Source organism: Excalfactoria chinensis, chromosome 2 (genome assembly GCF_039878825.1).
Source record: "Excalfactoria chinensis isolate bCotChi1 chromosome 2, bCotChi1.hap2, whole genome shotgun sequence".
Classification (NCBI taxonomy): domain Eukaryota; kingdom Metazoa; phylum Chordata; class Aves; order Galliformes; family Phasianidae; genus Excalfactoria; species Excalfactoria chinensis.
The window spans coordinates 3,756,821-3,780,269 of record NC_092826.1 but is presented as its reverse complement, the minus strand read 5'-3'; the positions used below and the strand labels follow the sequence as shown (position 1 = coordinate 3,780,269).

Below are 23,449 nucleotides of genomic sequence, written 5' to 3'. Positions count from 1 at the left end.
AGGACAACACCTCTTATCAAAGCACCAGGCCATGACTTCACCCTGCTTCTCAGAGCCACTGGGGCAGCCTTGAGGCACCTCAACCTTTTCGTACAATCAGCCCCTTCGGGAAACTGGTCAGAACTTCCCATTGGGAAGAATAATGGCTTTCCCGGGTGCCCTCCTGGTGGAGAAGAGGTGCGAAGGAAGGGACAATCACAGCAGCTGAGGGCGGAAAGTACCTCAGCGCCACAGCGCGCCGGACAGCGAGCGGCGAAGCCCCGCCCCCACCCGGCCCGCCAGGTCACCGCTTATGGATCTGATTGGTCATAGTCAAGAGGGACAGGACGAATAGCCAATCAAAACGCGCATTACTCTGAGGGGGAGAGGCGGGCTCGCAAAGCCGGGTGAGGGAGCGGGCCCCGCCGCGGCCGGCCGACTGGGAGGAGCGGAGCGGCCGTGAGGGACGGAGGCGCTGGAGGATTCCTGCGCTCTCGCAGCTCTGCTTTGCTGTGCCATGGAGGATGCGTTGCCTTCGGGCCTGTTGGAGGTCTGCTTGTTGGTCGGCGTGCCCAGGGAGCAGTTGAGGTCTCAACTGCAGGTGAGAGGTGGCGGTTACCGGAGTGTCCCCCGGGCTCAGTTGTCTGTGGGACTGCTCCTGTCAGCGTGGCTCTCCTGGAGGCTTAACTTAGGCCTGGGCGAAATCAGTTCCCCCAACCCCCCCCCCCCCCCCCCCCCCCCCCCGGTTGCTCCCTCGGGCCCTGCTTCTTTCCACCGATCAGCAAAGCTGCTGAGTTGCCTCGGTTTTTGTCGTTGGATGTGACAGAAATGCTTTAAAAGCAGTTGTTTTGGTAGGAGAGTATCGACATAATAGGGGTTATTCCTTAGTGATATGAAGCAATAAAGCTTTTTTGGATGAATGTGGAGAATGTGACGTAGTTTTCTGTAAACTGGGACAACAGAATGCTTTAATAGTGCGTATCCTTTACAGGTGAACAGCCCATTTCCCATCTTCTGGATTACAGGGGAATAAAGCCTGGTGACCTGCACTATTAGGAGAACAGGGTGTAAATCCCTGCATGGAGATTAAGCTTGGAGTCATAAAGTGCTCCAATTTCTTACAGCCAGTTCTATTCAGGCACAGCAGAAGTTGATGGGTTGTGTTCTGCTTTGAGTATTTGGTTTATAACTTGTTAGTCACCTGTTGCTTCACGTGTGAGTTAACAAATTGATTCTCTTCCTGATTTTGCTTTGTTCAAATGTGCTGATGGTGGTGTCTGATACTGTCCTGCCATAGGAGAAGCCGTAATGTTGGCACATGCTGAAAGCCAAAACTTCTGCTCCCACAGATCTCTGCTGTCTACCTTGAGCTTGACTCTGTGCGCTCTAGTAGCATTAGATAAAAAAGTCTTTCTTGCTGCTCACTTATTCAGAAGGCAGTTTTGCTGATGTTGGCTTCTTAAGTGATATTGGTTGAAGTGAGGTTCAAATTCCAGGACCTCATTCACGCGTACGTTGAAATTGGGGAAGTAGATGTGCCATAAATCTTATCACCAGGCTTTTGAAACTGGTGTGGACGTCTTGTTTTGGTATTTGTTTGAGAAGTAAACTTAGAATGAGTGAATTTCTTGTTTCAGTCCATGGTATGATCTCATTGCTTCTAAAAAAAATACACCCTGTAGGACAATACATAGGAAACTGGATTAAAAAAACCCCTAATAAATGGAGCCATTCCATTGCTTTGCTTACACCACAGGCTTTGAATCCTCTGTTTACTCAAAATATAGAATGCAGTGTCAGGAAGGAAAGCTTTCTCTCTGGAATTAATGGTTACTACAGTAACATCTATTCGAGCTGTTGAACTGCAGGGATTTCAGTCTCTGTCTGGGGGAAAGTTTGTAGGGTTATTCCACTTCCTCTTCTTTCCACAGTGCTGTCTATGCGAGGAAATGGTAGGATATGTTTTGGGTAGTTTCAGTGAATGCTGAGAGAAGGGAACTGATCAACAGGAAAAGAAAACTTTATTGCGAAGAGCTGGGCTCAGGTGGTATTTGCAGATGTAACCTTCAAATCTAGGTCTAGGAAGTGTGTTTGTGCAGTTATTTTATTGCAGTATGGGGTTATAAAGTAATAAAATCAGTGGGAGCGTGATACCACTCCCAAAGTAAGAGAAGCTTTGTATTATTGACCTGTTGACTGTGGAGATTCTGGGAACGAAGATACAATTTTGCATTGAAGCTCTGGAACTGAAGTTTCTGGGCTGTCATCCATTGATCCTTCTTACTGGCAATATGATTGTCACTATGAGACTTCAGTTTGAAGAGATCAAAGACAGCTTTTCAAACACAGATGATGTTTTTAGTGTTGGCGATGTATATTTTGTAGGGCTCAGGTGTACAATAATGAAGATCACACAGCCATCTTCTTTTCCCCAAGCCATTGTCAGATGTAAAGCTGGGTTTTGTTATGACAGATGTGACGTGAGCAGTCTGCAGGATGTCTGGTTGCCTCAGTTGTTGATTTCTATATCTGCCTACCACTCCCAGTGATACAGATGTTGCTCTGACAATGGCCGTGTTGTGCTTTCTGGCCATCCTAATTCAGACGTAACCCCCAACCCCTACCTTCAGCCTTTCCCTTCCTTTTTTTTTTTTGTTGCCTTTTTCTGCTTTTTCTGTATTAGCCCTCTGGAAATGAGGTGTCATGTCTTGTGCAAGAAGCCATATATAATCAAGTTGATTATTAGTTATCAGTGTGCTCTTGCGGCAGTGAAAGCTGAGTGTGTCATGGCTTACATTATCAGAGCCATAGATGAAGGTGAAGCTAGCAGGTGAAGGTAAGTGATGGCTATTGTTGTTATAATTCAGCACTGAGATATGTATCTACTTGGAATACTGTCCCAGCTTTGTGTACCTTGATAAACACAACTGCTTACAAACAGAAGGGTTACCAGAAGTAGCTGTCTGAATTTTCTGAGAGCTGGAACACAAGTGTTGAAAATTTACTTCTTAGTGTAAAGAAAGCCAGTTCTTTCATAACATTTGGGATGGAATGAACTTCTTCAGTGTTGGAAAGAGGAAAATGAGATCAAGGAGGTATCACGTGGCTGATATTACACTGTGATTTCAACATTCTGCTTTTCATGTTTAGATTAGTGCTCACTGGAAAAAAGGCTGTCTCTTCTCTGTGTCGTATATGGTACTATTCTCACAGGAGTAGAGGAAGTCATCTTAATGAGGAATCTTGCAGAGTTACGGGAAAGAAAAAGCATTAGTATTTATAATAAACTAAGGATGCTGTGGGACATTTGGTAGTGAAAAACACCAGTCAGAAGAGTGTTCCAAAACAAAGAAGTGACAGTAGAAGGAGATAATAAGAAATGAATAGTAGGAAAATGTCAGCGTTGTTCTGCTGCTGCCTGTTCACTCCCTCTGAACTGAGAGGGTAAAAAAATATGACTCTGGCTATAGACATTAATAAAAGCTGATTTGAACGCTGGTGACTGGGTTACTGGGTCAGTGACAGCACTGACAAAGCTGTTCTGTGAATGAAACCTGGTGTCTAATGCCTCTATTGCAATCCAAGACATCAAGGACTACTGTGTCAGAAACTGTGACACTGGGAGGCCATTAGATTGCTGGCTGTTGTCCAGCATTTTGTAGCACAGAGATGCCTTCAGTGCAAGTCAGGGATTCCTTGTCAAAGCAACCTTGTATGAAAAACTGGGGCAAATCTGCCAAGTTGACATTGCTACTGTTGGAGTAGGTGTGTGTTTCCCTGTCATATTAGTCTTAGGGCTAAGCTTGGATTCTAAATTTCCATCTGTAAAGTTTAGCAGCATGTTTTTGAGGGTGGTCATGTTGGATTCATCTCTGTTCAGTTTCTTCACATGGAACGGGTGTCAATTGCCCACTAGAAAAAAGAAGTTCTTAGCTTGGTAGGGTATGGCAACTCAGTATTCCAGTTCGTAACATGCTCTTTTAAGTCATTAATATATCTTTGAGTATCCACCAATATGGTGGAGCTTAAGGTATGTGACTAAATGTATCATGAAGGTAAGTATTCCTTCTCATTTTTCCTATGATGCTTCAAATGTGAAGAAGACTTTTGGTGCACTGTTGCAGATTAACCCAGCAGGCAGCTGAGCACCTCACAGCTGTTTGCTCACTACCCTCTATTCCCAGTCAGGTAAAGAAGAAGAAGGTAAAACTCATGGGTTGAGATAATTTCATTGGACAAAAAGAGAAGGGAAAATAACAACTCCAGAAGAATACACAGAACAGTTGATGTGTAGTGCAGTTGCTAACCACCTGCTGACTGATCCCAGCCAGTCTCTGAGCATCAGCTGCCTTGCCTCCCTGGCTAAATCTCAGCTTTATTGCTGAGCATGACACTATATGGTATGGGACAGCTGAAACCAGGACAGGGTCTCAACTGCTCAAACCTGTAAGTTGAGACTTTCTGTTGAAAAACCGTGATAGAAGAAGATTGCTTTTAGTGAAGCAAAAGAACTTTGCCTTTGTAAGTATTTTAAAAAGTGGGGAAAATAATGAAAGATGTCATTATTGGTACCGAAGGAACATGTTAAATAAGTGGTGCTGCTGCTTCATCTCTGGGGGCAAAAGAAGTTGGTGTGTACTTCATTTATGGGTTGGCAAAGAGCTGAACACGGAACAGCTTCTGAGCCACAGCGAGGCTCGCCTTTCCTGTTTCCAAATATCCGTTCACTGAACAGAGCTTTCACTTGCTGTTTTGGTCTTGCAGAAGGAATTAAAATCACAATGAAGTAATTGAAGATGTAGCTACTCGTATCCATTACATGGCCAAGAGTACAAAAAGTGCTCCCAGGTTTTCCCTAAAATTGAACAAAGACTTACCTGGGGAGTTCAGCTCTACTTCTTTTTGTTTGCTTTTCTTTACTTGCTGCCCGTTTTCTGTTGTTAGTAAACTTTTATTTTAAATTCAGCTTATGCTTAACCTGAATGCTTGGAAGGAGAGAATATCTGACTTAGGATCTGTTCACTTTCTTATGCGGAGGGGTTTGTTGGTAAGATATGTTTTGAATGATGAGGAATGATTTATTGCCCACTAAAAATGACTGGCGTACTCCCCTTGCATTAACTTAACTTAAATCAAGAAACTAAATGAAAGATGAATTATCAAGGGAAAATGTGTTATGAAACCACAATTTTAGCTCTATTTTCTCTCTGTTTCTATAATTGCTTCAGAAAAAAAACAAAACCCTAGTTTATGTTTTTCTTATTATCATTTTTTTTAAAGGACACTGAAAGAAAACCCAGAAGTCTTCTTCCCCTGCATCCAGAAGTTCTTTCTGTATTTGTGCCTCCATTTATCAACAGAGATGATATTCACTCAACTAATACGAGTGGCAATAACTTCAACAGAGGCAAACGCCGATCCTTCAGAAAAAAGAAAGAGAGACCTAAGTTGGAAAATGCCAAGACTCTCAATGGGGAACAGAAAGCACCTGGCACTGAAGATATTACAGTTCCAAAGGACATTGATCTCATTGGTTTGCCACAGCTGTGCTTCCCAGGTATTGCAGCGTTCCTACCTCTAAATGAGAACTGTTTTGATATTTGATGATCATTTAGAAAAGCATCTTTGCTATTTTGATGAATTTCACAGTAAAAAAAATAAACAAACGTGTCTGCTTGTGAGCAAGTCTGTGTGAAGAGCAGCTGTTACATGCAGGGCTGTTCAGCGTGAACAAATCCATCAGTGCCGGCTGTCACAACAGTTCCAAGAGGGGGAAACCAGAAATCCCTTTCTATTATTGGTAAATCTTGGTTTAAATGAACATGCACTTCCTCCTTAACTTTTTCTGTTTGTTTGTTTTTAAACAACTGAGTACTTTCCCCTTCACTTTTCATTGGCTATTGAGATATCCATGAATTAATGACTATTTCCTCCACAACAGTTAAAAAACAACAGTTTTAATAGGAGTATTGGAATTGCAGACCTTGCAAATGTCTTGAAGGGGGAAAAAAAGTGAACAAAACTCGTCTATTGTATTTTGCCATTTAAAATGCAAAATAACTATGTAATATCTTTGCTTCTTCGGTGATGTGTGGCTTACAACCTCTCTTAAATAAAACACAATATGTGCATTCTAAACACTTCAAATGAGACATTCTTCTTGAAATTAGGTAAAAATGTGCAATATTTGTTTTCAGTGATTCTTTTTCAAGCAGTTGTAAATGTATGTGTATGGAGGAGTGTATATATATATATATGGAATATGCAAATACATGTGTATTATAAAGGAGTTTCTGTCTTCATTGCAGGAGGACTTTATATAACCTCAGAACCAAGAGAGGACCACATTCACTTCCTGGTCTTCACAGATGTCTGTGGTAACAGAACATACGGCGTTGTTGCACAGTACTATCAGCCCATGCAAGTATGTTATTTAACTCATGCTTTTACTGAAATATATTAAGAGAGAAATACTTTGTAAGTAATGTCAGGTGCGTTTTTGAAATTAGTTATCTGACAATTTTTGTTAGGAGGAATAAAGAACAAATCAGGTTTTATAGTGCTGTTGTCATTTAATTCAGTGCTGTTCTAATGTAAATCTCTGTTTTACATAAAAGAAACTGTTATGATTTCAATTAGGAGTTTTGAATATTTAAAGCAGTCTCTTCCCTTGGGCATGTTTGGTTTTTTTTTTTGTGTGTGTGTGAAGTTTATACTCTGTGTTCTTTATAAATATCTTCTCTACTAAAATTCATTTAATATGTGCGTTGTAGTCTTGTAGGCTGACATTTTTCTGAAGAGCTCAAGGGAGGCAGACATCCAAATCCCTTTAAAATTTGAGGGAATTGGGGTATCAACTCTCTTGGGTTCTTAAGAAAATACCAGCCATAAATTCCTAATTAACATAAACACATTAATCTGTAGTTTCTTTGTAGGATGGCTGTATTGCCTCTAATGGACAGACCCAATGGGAATCTGTGCGAGCTGGGAAGAAGCCTGGCTGTTTTGTACCGGTTGCTGTTTGTGTTATATCCAGATATCCATATTTTAATGCCCTCAAAGACTGTCTCTCATGGTAAGACTTGCTACCCTGTGTGTCTCTACTAGAAATAATTATATAGGTCTTAATATATTAATATATGAGTTTGCATAATACTACAACAGCTGTTAGTTTTAAGAGTTGTAGGGGGATGGAAGAGAAGAAATATAAAGTGAATGTTACCTGAATAGTAAGAAGAGTGACTGCAATTCTGTCATGCTGGTATAAATCGCGACACTCTATTTTTAACTAAATAAGTACAATGGTTACTTGGCTGGCATAGAACCAGGAGACAACATTGCAGTATGCAGAGGACATCATAGATTAGAAGTGGTAAAATATTATGCAGTGCAGATGGGTTACAAGATAAGTAACCATACGTTTGTCTTTTTTTTTTTTTCAGGAAGTTATTTTGTGGTCATAACCCCACTGCCTTTCTTTGTGCTAGTTCTACCCTGCCATTTTCAAAGCATAGGTATTAATTGTAGGTGGAGGACTTAGACATGATGGAAACTGGGTATTCACAATCGGGATGATCACTTAAATAGAAAGGAAGTCTTTCTTTCCCTTTCTACTTTCCTGCCTGGGTCACTTTTTCCACTCTTTCCCCTGAAGTTGCACCAGGCACTGGTGGTGTTGGAGCTGATTCATTGCTGCCTTTTTCTATTCTCAGATCTCCAGACATCTGTTAAAGCTATGTTCCTGAGGTGTGATACTTTCCCATTTATCTAGCTTTTATAATACTTATAGTGTTTTATGTTATAATATTCTGTGAACACACATTAGCTTTCCGCTGCCTGGGAACTAGCATAGGTTCAGCTTTTCCAGTAGCTTCTATAGTAAATTCATGAATGAGTCTTTTGTTCTCTGAAGTGAGATACTTCTGAGCTGGGAGAAGCAGTCAGTGTGAATGGATTTCTAAGTAGTCCACTAACAGAGAAGCAGGAAGATATTCAGGAAAGCCATTCCAGAGGTTGCAGAAATATTTCTGGGTCTCTTGTATTTGTTCAGTGCAGACAGGAGCCAGCTTTCAGGTGGAGTCTCTGCATGTGCAGAAAGAAGGTTTGCAGGCATAGTCAGCTCTTCAGAAATGCAAGTTCCTGCCTCTGGCTGGGTATTTTAAACACTGTAATTAAACATTCCTGCCTTAATCATACATAGTAGATTTTTGCACCTACTTAAAGCATTAGCCTCTAGGCTAACTTTAGTTTTATCCTTTAAGCTATACTGCCTTTTAGAGGGAGTTCAGATTTATCTTCAACCTACCATTTAAGCTTCAATTGATTAATAAATATGTGAATAATTATGTGGAAATTCCACAGGTTAATATAACTATGGGCTGCCCTGGTCATATAACAGAGATTTGTCATTCAGTTGCACAGCTCTCCTCTCATACAGCTGGGGCACCTGGCTGTGAGATACTATTGTGTGGAGCTGGAAGGAGAGGGGAAGTGGTGAAGCTGTGTTCAGTGCTGACTTTTCCTGCTGGACTGGAAACTCAACTGCTTATGTTTCCATGATATGTTTTTTCTGGAGCTTTTTTAAACTTTATTTTTAAGCATGTAATCAACACTTGCTTTCCTTGATTCCATTTTATAGACAAAATTAGAGTATTCTGTTGTTTTTCTTTTATTTTTTTTGCCCTTGTAAAATACCTCTTGTGTGCTTTAGTGGGTGGAGAGAGGAAGGGGTGGAGAGGTAACATTATTGTTATTATTTTGTATTCCTGATCCTTGTTTTTTTTTTTTTTTCAGCATCAGGAATGAAACAGTTGCTGGGATGTGTAACTGTTCTGAATGAAATATAAGCAATGATAGTAAACTAGACCTCAGTGATACATTTTGAGCCCAGTTCTCTGTACAGCTGGGGTTGTTTCAGGTTTTTGTAATGTTTCAAGATTTTTTGTCACTCTTTTCCTGTAAACCAGAAGGGATGTTATTTTCACTTAAGGTGCCTTAACTGCAATCAGGTGGCCTAGGGGTTAAATATTTAACTTAATGTTTTCATTGAACAAATGTTCTCAAGTAGTAGTGCCTTATATACTTAACAAATAACAACAGCAGATTAGCAGAGTGTCTTTGTTATGCTTAAGTGTTGTTTTGCTGGATGCTTCAAGTGATTTATTTGTTCTACCAGTCTGGGGATATGAAAACAATTTCTGGTGGTACTTAAGCCACTAGTTCTAATATATAACCCTTTCCTGCTAATAACTAGTGGAAAAATACTGTTTGCGGTTGTTGATGAAAGTCTGATGTTGAAGTAGCATCTAAACAGGTTCTGCTTCTGTTTTGGATCCTCTTATAGCAAAAGATTTTGGGCTTGTTTAGCTTAGATAAGAGAAGGCTCTGGGGAGACCTCGCCGTGTCCTTCCAGTACTTGAAGGGAGATCATAAACAGGAGGGACAAAGGCTGTTTATGAGGGTTGGTAGTGATAGGACAAAGGGAAATGGTTTTAAACTGAGAGAGGGGAGGTTTAAGTTAGATATTAGGGGAAAGTTTTTCACTCAGAGGGTGGTGGCACACTGGAGCAGGTTGCCCAAGGAGGTTGTGGATGCCCCATCCCTGGAGGCATTCAAGGCCAGGCTGGATGTGGCTCTGGGCACCCTGGTCTGGTGCAGGAGGGTTGAAAGTGGATGATCACTGTGGTCCTTTTCAACCCAGGTCATTCTATGATTCAATTAAGATTTTGCTGTTCTCCAGAATTCTTCTATGTACAACTGGTTGTTTTCATGACATGCAGTGCAAAGGGTTGCATGTAGGTGTGGTGATTTGCTTTCAAGTAGAAGAGTCCTCAGAAGTGTTTCATCATTGTAAGCGTTCTTAGATAAAACTTGGGCTTCTAATCTTTCTCATGTGGCCATATATTGTAGAAATAACAACTTCCAACAGAGATTAATCTCAGATTCCAAGTTAGCATCAAACATTAGATCCACGTATGTGCTTTGAAAACTGCAAGGTGAACATACATGCTTTTGTCATAGTAATGATGATCTTCGTTTTCTGTTTAATTAATTTTACAGCTAGTTTACATGTAACTAGTGTGCAGTAATTCCAAATCTAAAGCAGTTAGAATGGACTCCATACCCCTTCCTAAAGTGTGCAGATATGCATCTAGATGGCTTCACAACATTGTTGCATTATTCTGTGTTATTTGAAATGGTTTGTTTTTAAAAGGAGAGGTTTGGGCACTTCGTGTATTCTGTTTTTTACTGCAGGCTGTTACTCTACATGTAAAATGAAACATCCCTGCCAGTAATCACCTTCTGGATGAGCTCCTGTCTTGGATGGATGAATAGGCTCCATTCAAGTAGTAAATCTTCCAACCTGTATAGTGGTCTTTTCAGCTGCCTTGAGTAAAGTGTAGAAATTGCTCACAGCAGTGAGGCAGTACAAAAGGCCTATTCTTACATGTTCTTGTTAGATGAAATATCTGTTTGAAGACAGTTAATAGAGTTAATGGAAGGTTCATAAACTCCTTAGCTCTCTCTTTAATGTTTCAGAGATTACCTCATTTATTTCAACAGATGTTTGCAGTAGCAGAGCTGCCAGCTGATATTACATTACATTAATGGGCACAGTGTACTGATTAGGAAACTCTTACTATCCCTTCTGTACATCTTCTTATCAGCACTAGATCAGATTGATTCTGTTATAGCATTTGCTGAATGTGTTGATACATACTTTTCAATCTCAAATAATAATAGTAACAGCTGAAGTATTACAGTGTAATTATTCAAAATGATTCAACTCTCTGATTTTCTTTGAAAAATTTTAATTTCCCCTCTTCCGCATCCCATGGTGGCTGATGAGACCAGGGCTGTTTCCAAATGTGAATTAATTAAATACTATGCTAATACAACAAAAAGCTCAGAAATACAGGACAGAATATTTTTATCCCAGAATTTTAAATCCATGTACAAATATAACATCCTGATTTCTAATGTATCACCTGATTTATTCAGTTGCTTTGTAGACATTCTTCCTCAAGACCAAGTATTCTTCTGCAAGAAGCCAGTAAAGGTACCAAGCAGAATGAAAGCTCATTGGAGAGCATAACCATGTTAAGTTCCTAATTTTTTTGTACAGATCTGCAGGCTCACATTTTAGGTTTTTAGTTTCTAGTCATTATATTTCTTTAATTCTGTTGGACATTCTGGTTTGCGGACTTGATATCATGTATGTTTAAACATTCATGAGTTGATTGGCACATAACACAAACCTGCATGATCTTTGTACTTTGTAGCCTTGAAACAGCTGTGGTACCACAGTTCTAAAACAGATATTTGACAGGTTTGTACAGCTGCGTTTATTCTTTTTGTGTTTAGGACTGGTAACAGGTAGCAGTGTCCACGCAGGCCTAGGCCTTATGCTAAATATGACTCTTGCTTCAGATTCCTCTGCAGTTTAGCCTGCGTCTTTATTTCTCTTCTTCTATCTACAACTTCTCTGTTTCTGTGACACGATATTCCTTTCCAGAGTTGATGTCTGATGGCTGGGATGAGATGACCATCAAGGCACTGTGCTGCAACTGTTGGTGTGTTGTTTTTGAAGCAATCCATACAGACCACTTAGTTTAGCTACATCTCACCTCTAGGTTCCTTCTGCCATTATGAGACAAAATGTGCTAGCTGTGTTCTCTGGTATATGATAGCAAATTAAATGGGTCTATTGAAGTATGTAATAAATTAGAAACAAATAATCTGGCATAATCACTTCACTGCTGCCAATAATGCTTTTTAGCTTAACGTTACCAGCAGAAAAGTTTCTTTCTTGTTTGTTTGTTTTATAAGTAATTGTCTATACTTGAATTTCAGCTTACTTGTGCAACTGCGATCTTTCAAGGATTTAGATGTTGATGATCACGTAAAAGAATTTGCAGCAAAATTATTTTTAATACCCAGCCCACCACCAGGACCACTGCACTTGGTAATTCCTGATGCTGAATTTCATTGTTAATTTAACATTACATATTATTAAGCTCTAGGACGTTGCTCTTGTATGAATCAGTTAAAGTTCTTTAGTATTTTATTAGATTTCACCTTCTGGTATATAATTGATGTCGATACCATTGCTCTGAAATTAAGGCTATGCATTATTAGTACAAGAAGTAATGATGTGATCAGGGTGCCGGCTGGAACGCTGGCATGCTTGTTAGTCATACTGTTTAACTTTTCAGTACTTTGCCTGGAAAGATTAGGTTCATCCCAGCTAGTATGAAATGATGCCAGAGGTACGTCTGGGCACAGCATAATCCGACTTCTGGGTTCATTGGGAGTCAGCCCACATCATCTCTACTAGAAGCAGCTGGAAGCTCCAGTTTGCACCTGCTCTATATGAAAGGAAGTTTACCTTTCACTTCTACAATATGCCACTGCCATCTCACTGAATACACATGCCTGAACACGAGTAAATTATGTAACTGTCACTTGACCAAAGTGTGGGAGTTCCCTGTCTTGTGCCTGATGCATATGTCACTATGGCTGTCATCTTGATTGTGTATTGGGCTGACGTGCAGCTGTGTGACTAAGAAGTAGTGCAGCCCCTGTGGAGAAAAATGAGGGTGATTAAATAAGTTGCTAGAACAACACATGGTTCTGGATTTGTTCATATCTCGTCTGAGTGGCTCTGGGGAAGCAGAGCAGTATATAACGAGTTAAATGTGGTTAGGGTGGATTTGCTGCTGCAGGGATAAGAGCTAGCTGAGAAGAGGAAACTCACATAAATGTTTGTATTCTGTGTAGAAGCTGGGATGCCTGGGTTGTGTTTATTTACAACCCTTCACAAGTCAAGCTGGATGTCAGCTGAGTTCATTTCAGCATGTTACCTTTCACATAGCTGAAATAGTTCCAAGGAAGCAGTGCTTCAGCCATATGCTTTTCCTTAGCTGATTTCCTTGACCCAGAGGTGAGGGGTTAAACAGAAACCAATAGCATAGCTGAAAGGTTGGCTAAACCAAGTGCTGAGAGAAGCAGCATGAACAGTATTCACCCCCAGTATTTCAACAGGTATATTTGAAACGTGGAAAGAGGTGGTTTGGTTTGTCATCTTCATTGCAGTTCATGCTCAGTGCTTTTGTTCATACTTTTCCTATTTCCTGTATGAATTCTATCTACCATTAGGAAATCCAAAGTTTTTCTACAAATTGCATTATTTTATTGAAATCAGGACAAATATGGTTTTAAAAGTCAGTAAAAATAATTCTTCTCAAGTTTTATTGGCTAAAGATCATACAATTATGAAAGGAGACAAAGTTCATTTTAATCTTTCAAACCAGATACTATGCCCTTTAATGTTTCCTATCGTTTCTATTTCCATTTTCTTCAATATGCTAATACCTGTCTTCTTGCAGTCAGTTAATTTTAGTGTTTTGTAGTTGAAATGAAATGCTTTCACTAAGAAATGGAAAACGTCTGTTGTAACAGGTATTTAATATGAAACCACTTCAAATAATTATTCCTTCACGAGAGGATCCAGACAGTCCAGTTATTGACTTGGATCTTCACCTTCCGTTGCTGTGCTTCAAGCCAGAGCAGGTGCTGCAGGTAAACCAAGTCAACACTTTAAAAAGTAATTGAGATTGGCTATAGTGGGAATTTGTGGTTGTAAAAGAAAAAAAGATGTTTTAGTTACCCAAAGAACATTACAAACCCAATAATTCAGGTGTACCTGTTCTTGAGCATGGAGTTTGTCTTACCTTCGTGACATAACCCACATGTTCCAGCTAAGTCTTATCTTCGTTGACATTGGTGACACAACTCTTGATGACATATACTGTCACTGTTTTTGTCTCTTCTTAGTATAGCTCTCTAAGCTCATGTTATTTCAGTTTAAAAAGATGTAAGGTAACTATTGAGGCTGTTTTTGATGCAGGTGAAATATTTGTGTATGTACTGTATGTTTTAATTCTTCAAGTACATTTAGCTTTTTGTTCTTTTCAGATTATAACCTGTATTTTGACTGAGCGGAAAATGGTGTTCTTCTCTTCTGACTGGGCTCTGCTGACACTTGTGGCAGAATGCTTTATGTTATACCTTCATCCCCTTCAGTGGCAACACACCTTTGTGCCTCTTCTATCTCGTCATATGCTGGATTTTGTAATGGCTCCAACATCTTTTCTTATGGGATGTCATGCAGATCACTTTGAAGAAGTTAGCACAGTACGTTTTTTGACTGATGTCATTCTTGTTCAGTTTCTATGCAATTATTTGCTTGCTTCTTTCAGATACAGCTTGGAATGTTTTTTTTTATTTAGTTATGTCTTGAATGCTCACAGAAGATTTAAGATGGAAAAAACTGAAAGTTTGTACTATATCAATCCATTATATCAGTCCATCTGGTTATAAGCCAAACTGCAACCTTTAGGTCCAGTTAAGTTCAATTTAAATAAAAGCGTTGAACTTTTTAAATAACCATTCATTTTAACAGATATTATGATATCACTGTCAGGTTAGAGAGCACACTTCGGTGTTGTTTGAAAGATTTCTGTTTGCTTATTGATACTTTATTACAGTCAGGTCTTTAAGACTTAAAATTGCAAACTAATGGATCTGCCTGGACTTTATGCTTCTTGTGCATTAGCGTGTGTTTCACTGCTTGAGACTCTTCTGACACACCGCATAGTAAACACAGGAGTAAATGCTGAATGTATAAAGCTTTTGTAGAAATTCTTTTCACATAAATTCATGTGTTTTCTTTATCGAGGATTGGCTTTAATACTCACTATTAATTTAATGCTACATATTAGATACCAAATGTTTGTGAACTAAGATTAATGTCTACAAAATTAATGGTATATATATATACTTACCTGGCAGGGGAGACACCATGATCAGGCAGGTGGTTTTCCCAGGGCGAGGCTCATCCCCTGCACTCCGGGTGTGCTGACCCCTGCGATTTCCCCAAATGCGGGAAACTCGACTGCATCATTTGTTTAGTGTGCCCCGGTGGCGCAGCGGTAGAATTCCTGTCTGCAACACCAGGGGGCCCGGGTTCGAATCCCCCCTGTGGAGCAGGGGGTAGAAGTGCCGCTCTGCTACACAGAGGGCTCGAATCCCGGGAGTTGGACTCGATGATCTCTAAGGTCCCTTCCAACTCGCACAATACTATGATACTATGATATATCTTGTAACTTTAGATATCCTTGTGGTCTTCTAGTTTGGGGTAAAAAACAATCCGTTTCTGATTTATCTTCTGGCTGAAATAATTCATTGCCTGAGTTAACATTAAGGGGAAACAGCAATAAATTTTCCATAATTTCACTTTTGTTTCTTAAAAGGAAGGTGAAGATTTAGTTCTAATTAATATTGATGATGGGAATATTTCATATTCCAAAATGGTTGAAGAGGAACCCGAAATTCCAGATGTTCCAGCACAAGCAGCAGAAGCTTTCAAAAAAAGGTGAGAAGATGTTGAAGCTGTGTTTTTTGTAGGGCATAAATCATATTGGACCCTCTTTCTAAGATATAAAAAAAGAAATTGTTTTGTATTATGTATTATTAATTTATATTGTTTCAATCATATAATACTGCATTTGATGGAAGAAAAAGGATCATTTTGGTTAATTAATCTACAAATAAATATAAGCAGTCATAATCGTAACTATATCATGCTGCAGCACCTAGAGTGCTTGTTTGTTTTTGATTAGTGATTATTCTCTGAACTTTACTGTCTTTCATACTAAAAAGTGAGTGCAAGTAGGGCTTCCAGGAATCCTGTTAGCTTGCCAACACTTGTAAACCAGTCTTGCACTTTGTCTTGCTAAGTTTCTTGATGTGTGACTTCTTCCCAAACAAATATCAAGATAACATTGATGTTTGGATGCAACTTGATACTGTTCTCTCTGTAGAGCGGAGAGTCTTCATCTGCACTATGACCTGGAGCTGTGTCATCTCCGTGCCACCACGGATCTCGGTGAACTTCAGATGCGCAGAAGGGCTTGGCAGCAGAAACTGAATACGGAAGTTCAGCAAATGACTTTGCAGTTAATTGTTAATATCTTCAGGTCAGTGGATATAATATTTTTATTATGAGAGCGTATGATTGTGGTTAAGATGCTTCTTCTGTCACTGAGAATACTTTTCATTTTTCTTGCTCCCTAGACGTTCTGTAGACCTCTGATGTTTTGTGAGGAAATATGAAAAAGTGGTCTTGCTTAGAATATAAATAAGTGTGTTCTGGTATGTACAGTACCTCCTCTAGGTGGCCCTGCTTGAGTAGGGGAGTTGAACCAGATGAACTCTTGATGTCTGTTTCAACCTCTGTGTTTCTGATATGCATAGTTAGGAAATCTTACATAAAGCTGTTCTAATTCCTGAATTAGCATGTCTCTTCTGCGAAGATTTCAGTAAGAGAAGTGCAGCTCTCATAATTAAGGCCCAGGGATATTAATTTGTCACTGAATACCATATTGGTCAGTCATGCTGCAGAAGAATTAATCCTAGAATCTTTTGAGTTGGAAGGGACCCTTGAAGGTCATCTATTCCGACTCTCCTGCAGTGAACAGGGACAGCTATGTCAGGATACTCAGAGCCCAGTCCAGCCTGACCTTGAATGTCTCCAAAGATAGGGACCTCTCTAGGCAACTTCTTGCAATGCTTCACCACCCTTATTATAAGGAACTTTTTCCTTATGTCCAATCTAAATCTCCCCTCTTTTAGTTTGAAACAGTTTCTGTTTGTCTTATCACAGCAGGCCCTGCAAAAGTCTGTCCCTTTCCTTCTTATAGTCCCTTTTAGAAACTGAAAGGCCATTCTCAGGTCTCCTTGCAGCCTTATTTTCTCCAGGCTGAACAGCCAGAGCTCTTCCAGCTGTTCTCTTTGGGCATGTGTTCCATCCCTTGGATTACTTTTGGTGGCCCTCTTCTGGACATGTGTTAACAAGTCCATGTCTCTTCTATATTGAGGACTCCACACCCAAATACATTACTCCAGCTGAGGTCTCACCATTGAATAGTAGAGGGGTAGCTTCACTTCCCTCGCCCTGCTGGCCATGCTGCTTCTAATGCAGCCCAGGATACAGTTGGCTTTCTGGGCTGTGAATGCATATTGCTGGCTCATGTCTAGCTTGCCATCCATCTTCCCATCCACCAGTGCCCCCATGTCCTTTTCAGCAGGGCTGTGCTCCATCCTTACATCTTCCAGCTTGTAGTGATAGTGGGGGTTGCTGTGACCCATGCACAAGCCCTTGCAATTTGTTGAACATCATGAGATTTTTTTCGCTAGTTTTCATTAGTCAAGGTTAAGCTTGATTTCTTTTGCATAGATTGTAATATACTCAAGCATGAGAACAAATGCCTGCCTAGCATTTCTGAAGAATCTTACTGCAGGATCTTACTGTCTCCATCTGTTTCTCATTGCCTTGTGTTAGAGATGAAGTTCCTGGTGGCTAAGCTACTGAATTGCTCACATGAATGCTCTTTCGATGCTTTCAGTAAGGAAATATTGTGCAAATACCATTTCTTTGGTAAGCTGCTTGCTTTTGTTGGATGGGCTTAAGGAGTGTCCGTAGAAATAGCTGGGCCTTCCACAAGGACAGTAGCTGCTGATTGTGAAGGAAACAAGAGGTTACAGATAGCACAGCTGGATCTGGAGCATGAAATGTGTTTACAACCTGGTGTGTCACCACTATGGGATTTGGTGAATTTCATTGTAACTGTTTAACCACTAAACACTTGGCTACAAAAAAGGAACAGATACTTTGCTATTTGATATAATAACATTTTTGCAGATGAACTGGTTCTTTTCTTGCTTTCTTTCTCCTTTCCTTCAAACTTCCTCTTTGTTCTTTTTTTTTTTCAGCATTGTTTCTTCTGTCTTCTAACATTCTATCTACCACCGTCCAGGAGTGAAGGGAAGTAAATCTCTGATGCACTTCTGCTGCCGATTGCTACTCTCTTCAGTGAAGCAGTGTAGTATTTTTGTGTGCATGGAAGTTTTGTGTTTGAAGAAAACCACGATAAATTATACATAATTATATAGAAATATATACATGCAATAACCACCATTTACCTGAACCCATATGGCTTGATAAACTGCTTATAGGCTTATGTCACTGACAAAGATGTGCAACATAGCACTCTGGTATTCCAGGGATGGCCATAAGGCCTCTACCTGCTGTGATCTTGTACATATTAAAAATCAGGTTTTTCTATGAAGCTTCCTGGTTTATTTCAACAACTGTTTTTCTTTAGACATCACACAATCATCAGTTATTCCTGGCTTAAGGATCAGAGTTCTAGAGTGCAGTAAGAAGTTATCTGTAATGTCTCATGCACCTTAAGAGATGCAGTGCAGTGAGATAAGTGAGGCCAGATTGCCTATGTGAATGCTCGTCTTCATAATGCTTCAAATGGTTTGTCTGTGATTTAGTGTATTAATACTATTTCAGGACTGGAGTCAGATCATAACTTAGATATAAAGGTTCCCCTCCATGGGTTCTTGAAATTGACTCTCTTAAGTGAACTTGCTGATGGGAAGTGGTGGTCACAGCAGGTAGCCTGGCTTCATGTAAGAGTCTGCGCTCTTTTCCTCTGTTTCAGAAACTCAGACTTATTTGTTAAAACTGTTTGCCTTCTGATACTGTAACATATTTCTAGTAGTACTAGTGGGCTGCTGCTGCTGCAGAAGGGCAGTTTACTCACAAATCTCCAAGCGTGTTTATCTTTTGACTTATTTTATCCTCAGGGAGGTAAAAGACCACCTGAATTATGAACACAGAGTGTTTAACAGTGAAGAATTTCTGAAAACAAGGGCAATAGGAGACCAGCCATTTTATGGAAAAGTAAGTTCAGTGTTAAATATGTTGTAATTCTGTTGTTGATCTGTACTTAAGAATTAATGTCAGAAATTAATGGGATAGTCGTGGTTTGTTCTGTGTAGTGTTATTGACTCACCAGCTTTCACAGTTGTTTACTAAAAACAGATAAAATAGCAGACATCATTTTGGAGAGCAAGATATGTGATTTCAGATCAAATGAGATGTCATTTCTCCAGCATAAAATTAACCTATAGCAGATGATCAGTAAAGCTACATCTAAATTGTATTTTAAGGACATGCACCTGCCTAAACTTGGTCTAAAGTTCATATCTGGCATGAGTTACAGCATGCCTGTAAGCACAGCGGAAGAATGAGCGACACAAGTCAAAGTACCTGCTTTATCTGAAGCCTGAGCAGCATGGCGTGGAGTTTATGGTGTCTGTTTGGCTCAGGCCATGAACCCCTTACCCACAATGCACGACAGTAAAAGCAGGCTGCAGGCACTGAGTGCCAGTTTGCTCATGTTGGGTTATAGGATGTGTACAGGGTCAGATGGTCTGTGTCCTTAGGGCCTGTGGCATTATGATGCATGTGGGGTACGTGTTGATAGAGCTGACGTGATTTACCAGGTATTCTAACTGTGACTTACTTTTATGGAACCCATGAAATGAGACATGAATAGCGCATGGCCTTATGCCAGGCTCAGAGGCACTCCTACAGCCTCTTGGGCTTAAAATCCCCTCCTAGTTTTTCCTAGCCCATCTGCTAACACAAAATATTGGAGTATATAACCCTCCAGATGTGTGGATTTTGTCTGTAGAAGTTCTTTTCATTACTGCCATGACTACCTTGATCCTGCTGTTAGTGTAAGCCTGACTTAGGCCCCCTGAAGTTCCCAAATGATTTAGTTTTTGTCAGTGTGCAGTGAGAGATGTCTGTGAAGAATATAGATGTGTTTTCCTTTGAGGAACTGTTGCAGGAGTATGCTTTTAAAATAGTGACTCTATATATCTTAAGGAAATGGAATGGGTGTGATTTCCTTGTTAAAAGGAGAGTGGCTTGATCACAAGGCTGTGAGATGTAGAGCAGTTCTCAGTGCCTTTGGTGGAAGACTCACTGATTCTTTGGGTGAGGAGGGGAAGTCATGAGAAAGGAAGTGAGAACAGAAAAAAGAAAGGATTGGGGTTAGAAAGAGGCTGCGAATAGGCAGATGTGTGCCAGAGTTTCTTGTAGTGCTGGAGTACTTAGCTAAGAAGTGCAAAGGTTGAAAAAAATAAATGTTCATCCTTGCAATTGAGACTATTATTTTTACATTAAACTAATTAACTGTGCAAGCAAGTTTAATATTAACCTTCAGTTAATTGAACTGTTGTATATCTGAGAAGCAGAATTAACGTCTTTTAAAGGTTTGCATCTAATCATCTACAGTGTTCTAGGCGAATTCTTTTGCAACAAAGCAAGCCAAAATCCAAGATCTTCAACTTGACTAATTGCTATTGCTATCTAGCATTATTGACAGTGTTAGCGTTGCCTAGTGACAGCTGGTGTTTTCTCAATTGTTTACCTTTAAAAACCTTTAGAAAGGACTCTGTTCCTGAAGCATATCAGCTCCTGTGCGTACAACAGGAAACAAAATGTGCCATCTACTGGAGAATAAGTAAAGCAGAAGTTTGTAAAATAGCATCTCTGGAGTTTGTTTTTTGCTTTGCTTTCGTCTTTTGGAAGGTGGTCCGAGGTTACTGTTTGCCTCTAAGCAAACGCAGAAGGTGACTAAAAGCTGAGTTAGTTCTGTTGCTGAAGTCGGGTACTTCTGTGTTTTGTGATCACTGAAATGAATGTTTTCAGTTGCATGTCTTCAAAGATGATAAAAATGCTCAAAACATGCTGCGAACTTGTAAATGATCCACAGCTAACCAGTCTGTCTCTCACAGGTTTTGGAGACCTTCATGTTTCACTCTTTTCTTAAAGCTCGTTTGAACAGAAAGATGGATGCTTTTGCTCGACTTGAATTGAGCACCCAGTCTGAAGAGGATAGGTAATTTTTTCACCTTGCTTATTGTGCTTCTGAATTATATCAGACATAAGTAGTATCAGTGATAAAAGACCTTTTGACTGTGTTGGTATGAGATTAGATTACCTACGAATAAGATTGTGACTAATTAATGGATCATTTTATTAAGCTTACGGTGAAAGAGTGATATGGATGTGTCCAGTCACAGCTGTTATAACTGTAAATTGACACTATGATTATAACTTGATTTTTTTTCTTCTTGCAGTTTCATAGTATTAAGTAGTTATTTAGTGTATGAATATATGCAGAACTTTAAAACTAGTTATATGATTTTTACATTATTTTTCAGATTCAACTTAATGTTTCGTACTCCGAGAAGACTTACTATGGGGAAAATGGCTTCTAAAAGACTTAATTCACAGAACATCATTAATAGACGTATGGTAATCAGTATGCCTAATCTGCAAGATATCAAACTTCCAGAGAGCCCTACTAGAAAATCCTCACTTCGAAGAATAGAGTCAGGAATTGGTGAGTGAAGAATGTGCTGAACAAATACAGCGTCTTTTCTGTTCTGTGTGATGTCATTGAATGATGACCACAAAAACAGTCTCAGATGCTGGAAGGAAATGGTGAGCTGGGTCATTTTCTGCTGGGGCCCACCTGTGCTTCTCTTTGCATGTTATATCAGCCTGTATTCTGCATGAGGTTCTGCTGTACCACAAAGGATAAGGATGTGATTACTGTCCTCACTGGCCTTATGTCCATTTCTCCACTGCATTTAAACATATGCTTGGATTTATCATTGTGTAACTAAGCAAGTCCTTTTCAAACTGGAGATATGGATTTACTCCTGTGTAGTTTTACCTGCATGTTTTTATGCATTACATAAAGATGCATTACATAAAGATACATTACATGTATTCTCTAGAAAGGATATTATCGGAGTGGGGAATATTCTGACCTTAAGAAGGCTGTATATAGAAACACGTTTGTGTCCTCAGCATGACTCTAATCTTAAAGAATTTTATGCATTTTAATCGAAGAAATCACTGTGATAGGATTCTTTTTTGTTTATAGTACAGCTGCTTGCAAAAATATCCACACTTTTACTAATTTCTGTACCTTCTTTTTTTTTCACTTCTAGCTGTGGAAAAGCCCTCTAAATCAATTAGTACATTCAAAATCCCAGAAATCCATTTTCCTCTGATGAGCCACTGTGTTCACTCCTACTATACAGAATTCTTCAACCACCTCAGCAAAGCTATAAATACCTTACCACCTGATAATTCAGCATTGCTGGCAAGGTACTTCTACCTCCGGGGACTTATTAGCTTGATGCAAGGGAAGCTACTAAATGCACTTTCTGACTTTCAGAACCTAGATAAAACAGACTTAAGAATTTTCCCTACTGAACTTGTAAGAAAAATTGTGGAAACCTTGCCTCCTTCTGAGCGTTTTCAAGCTGACCGCAAGCCTGAGCTGAAGAGGCTGATAAGCCTAGTGATGGAACAACAAAGGGAAGTGACAAAAATAGATGACCACGTAAAACACTTTGAATTGCCAAGAACACACATGCAACTGGATGATTTTGTGAAGCGAATCCAGGAGTCTGGGATTGTCAGAGACACGGACACCATACATCGGTTGTTTGATGCCTTAACCGTAGGTGGGTAGAGGGTATGTTTTTACTGATATATTGACATGATGACAATTTAAAGCTATTTTTGTTTTTTATGAACAAAAGGATGAAAGGAAATTTGTCTCCAGCTGTTTCTCTTCTAATAATTAATCAACTCAGTATGTGAGCTTTGGTTTAATTTAAGTGTGGAGAGTAGGTTGAATGTATACAGGTTGTATATATGTATGTATGCACAGGTACATGGATGTACCTGTGTCCGCAATAAGGGATGAAGAATCCTCTTATATATTTAAGCATACAGCTTAAAATTTTTTCAGATTGAATTCATGGGGTAGTTCTTATTCATTTTGTGTTTTAATGGTGTACAGTTCTGCTTTGGCTAAGATGAGTCAAGTGAATGTAAGACTGTCCTAATTACTAATGGATAATATCTTATAAAACCTCTAAGTAATTGGGCGAGGTGGCAGACTGTTGAAAAGAACTAGCAAAATACAGAATTCAAGTGGCTACGGTTAAATTGAATCACCATCGTGGCAAACAGAGAGCTTATGTTTGTGTTTGAGGGAACTTTCTTCTCACGTGAATGAGATCTGAATCTTGTGATATAGTTCTAAAAAGAGTGCTTTTATAAAATACCATTCAGTTCTATTTCTGTACCAGCTTACTGCAGTCATTGTTCTATTTTATGGCCACAGAGATTCAACACCAGTTGAAATAGCATACTTTAATACCAAAAGTAGCATACATCTCACAAGAGCTTGTTTGAGATTCTGCTGTCCAAGTTTACTTACTCTTAGAATAATTAATTAAGTACTTGGAATATCTGTTGCTGAAGTCTTTACATTAATTCTCGTAACTCTGGCTTTTATGCCGGGTTGGTAAGTATGTCCTGTATTTGCATTCCATGGAATCAAGAACTGGAATGCCATGGGGAGAAGTATTCAGTTTAGTAGTGCTCATCTAGTTCTTCTCATCTGTTTTACTGCTGGAAGTGCAATTTCAAAGCCAGAATCTTTTAAAACTA

The 23,449-nt window shown here is 39.5% G+C and overlaps 1 protein-coding gene and 1 pseudogene across 1 annotated transcript in view; both read left to right on the top strand.

Moving 5' to 3' along the window:
- The first annotated feature begins 376 nt into the window (after positions 1 to 376).
- DENND3 (DENN domain containing 3) overlaps positions 377 to 23,449 on the top strand; it is a 34,888-nt gene continuing 11,815 nt past the window's right edge. The window contains exons 1-13 of the mRNA XM_072330066.1: positions 377 to 580; positions 5,260 to 5,536; positions 6,288 to 6,403; positions 6,915 to 7,054; positions 11,833 to 11,944; positions 13,441 to 13,560; positions 13,957 to 14,175; positions 15,294 to 15,415; positions 15,864 to 16,019; positions 18,700 to 18,796; positions 20,704 to 20,807; positions 21,133 to 21,314; positions 21,931 to 22,452. Of these exons, the coding sequence (XP_072186167.1) occupies positions 497 to 580; positions 5,260 to 5,536; positions 6,288 to 6,403; positions 6,915 to 7,054; positions 11,833 to 11,944; positions 13,441 to 13,560; positions 13,957 to 14,175; positions 15,294 to 15,415; positions 15,864 to 16,019; positions 18,700 to 18,796; positions 20,704 to 20,807; positions 21,133 to 21,314; positions 21,931 to 22,452 (2,251 nt within the window). The 5' untranslated portion in view covers positions 377 to 496. The remainder of the gene's footprint in view (positions 581 to 5,259; positions 5,537 to 6,287; positions 6,404 to 6,914; positions 7,055 to 11,832; positions 11,945 to 13,440; positions 13,561 to 13,956; positions 14,176 to 15,293; positions 15,416 to 15,863; positions 16,020 to 18,699; positions 18,797 to 20,703; positions 20,808 to 21,132; positions 21,315 to 21,930; positions 22,453 to 23,449) is intronic.
- LOC140249260 (U1 spliceosomal RNA) lies at positions 14,818 to 14,969 on the top strand (annotated as a pseudogene).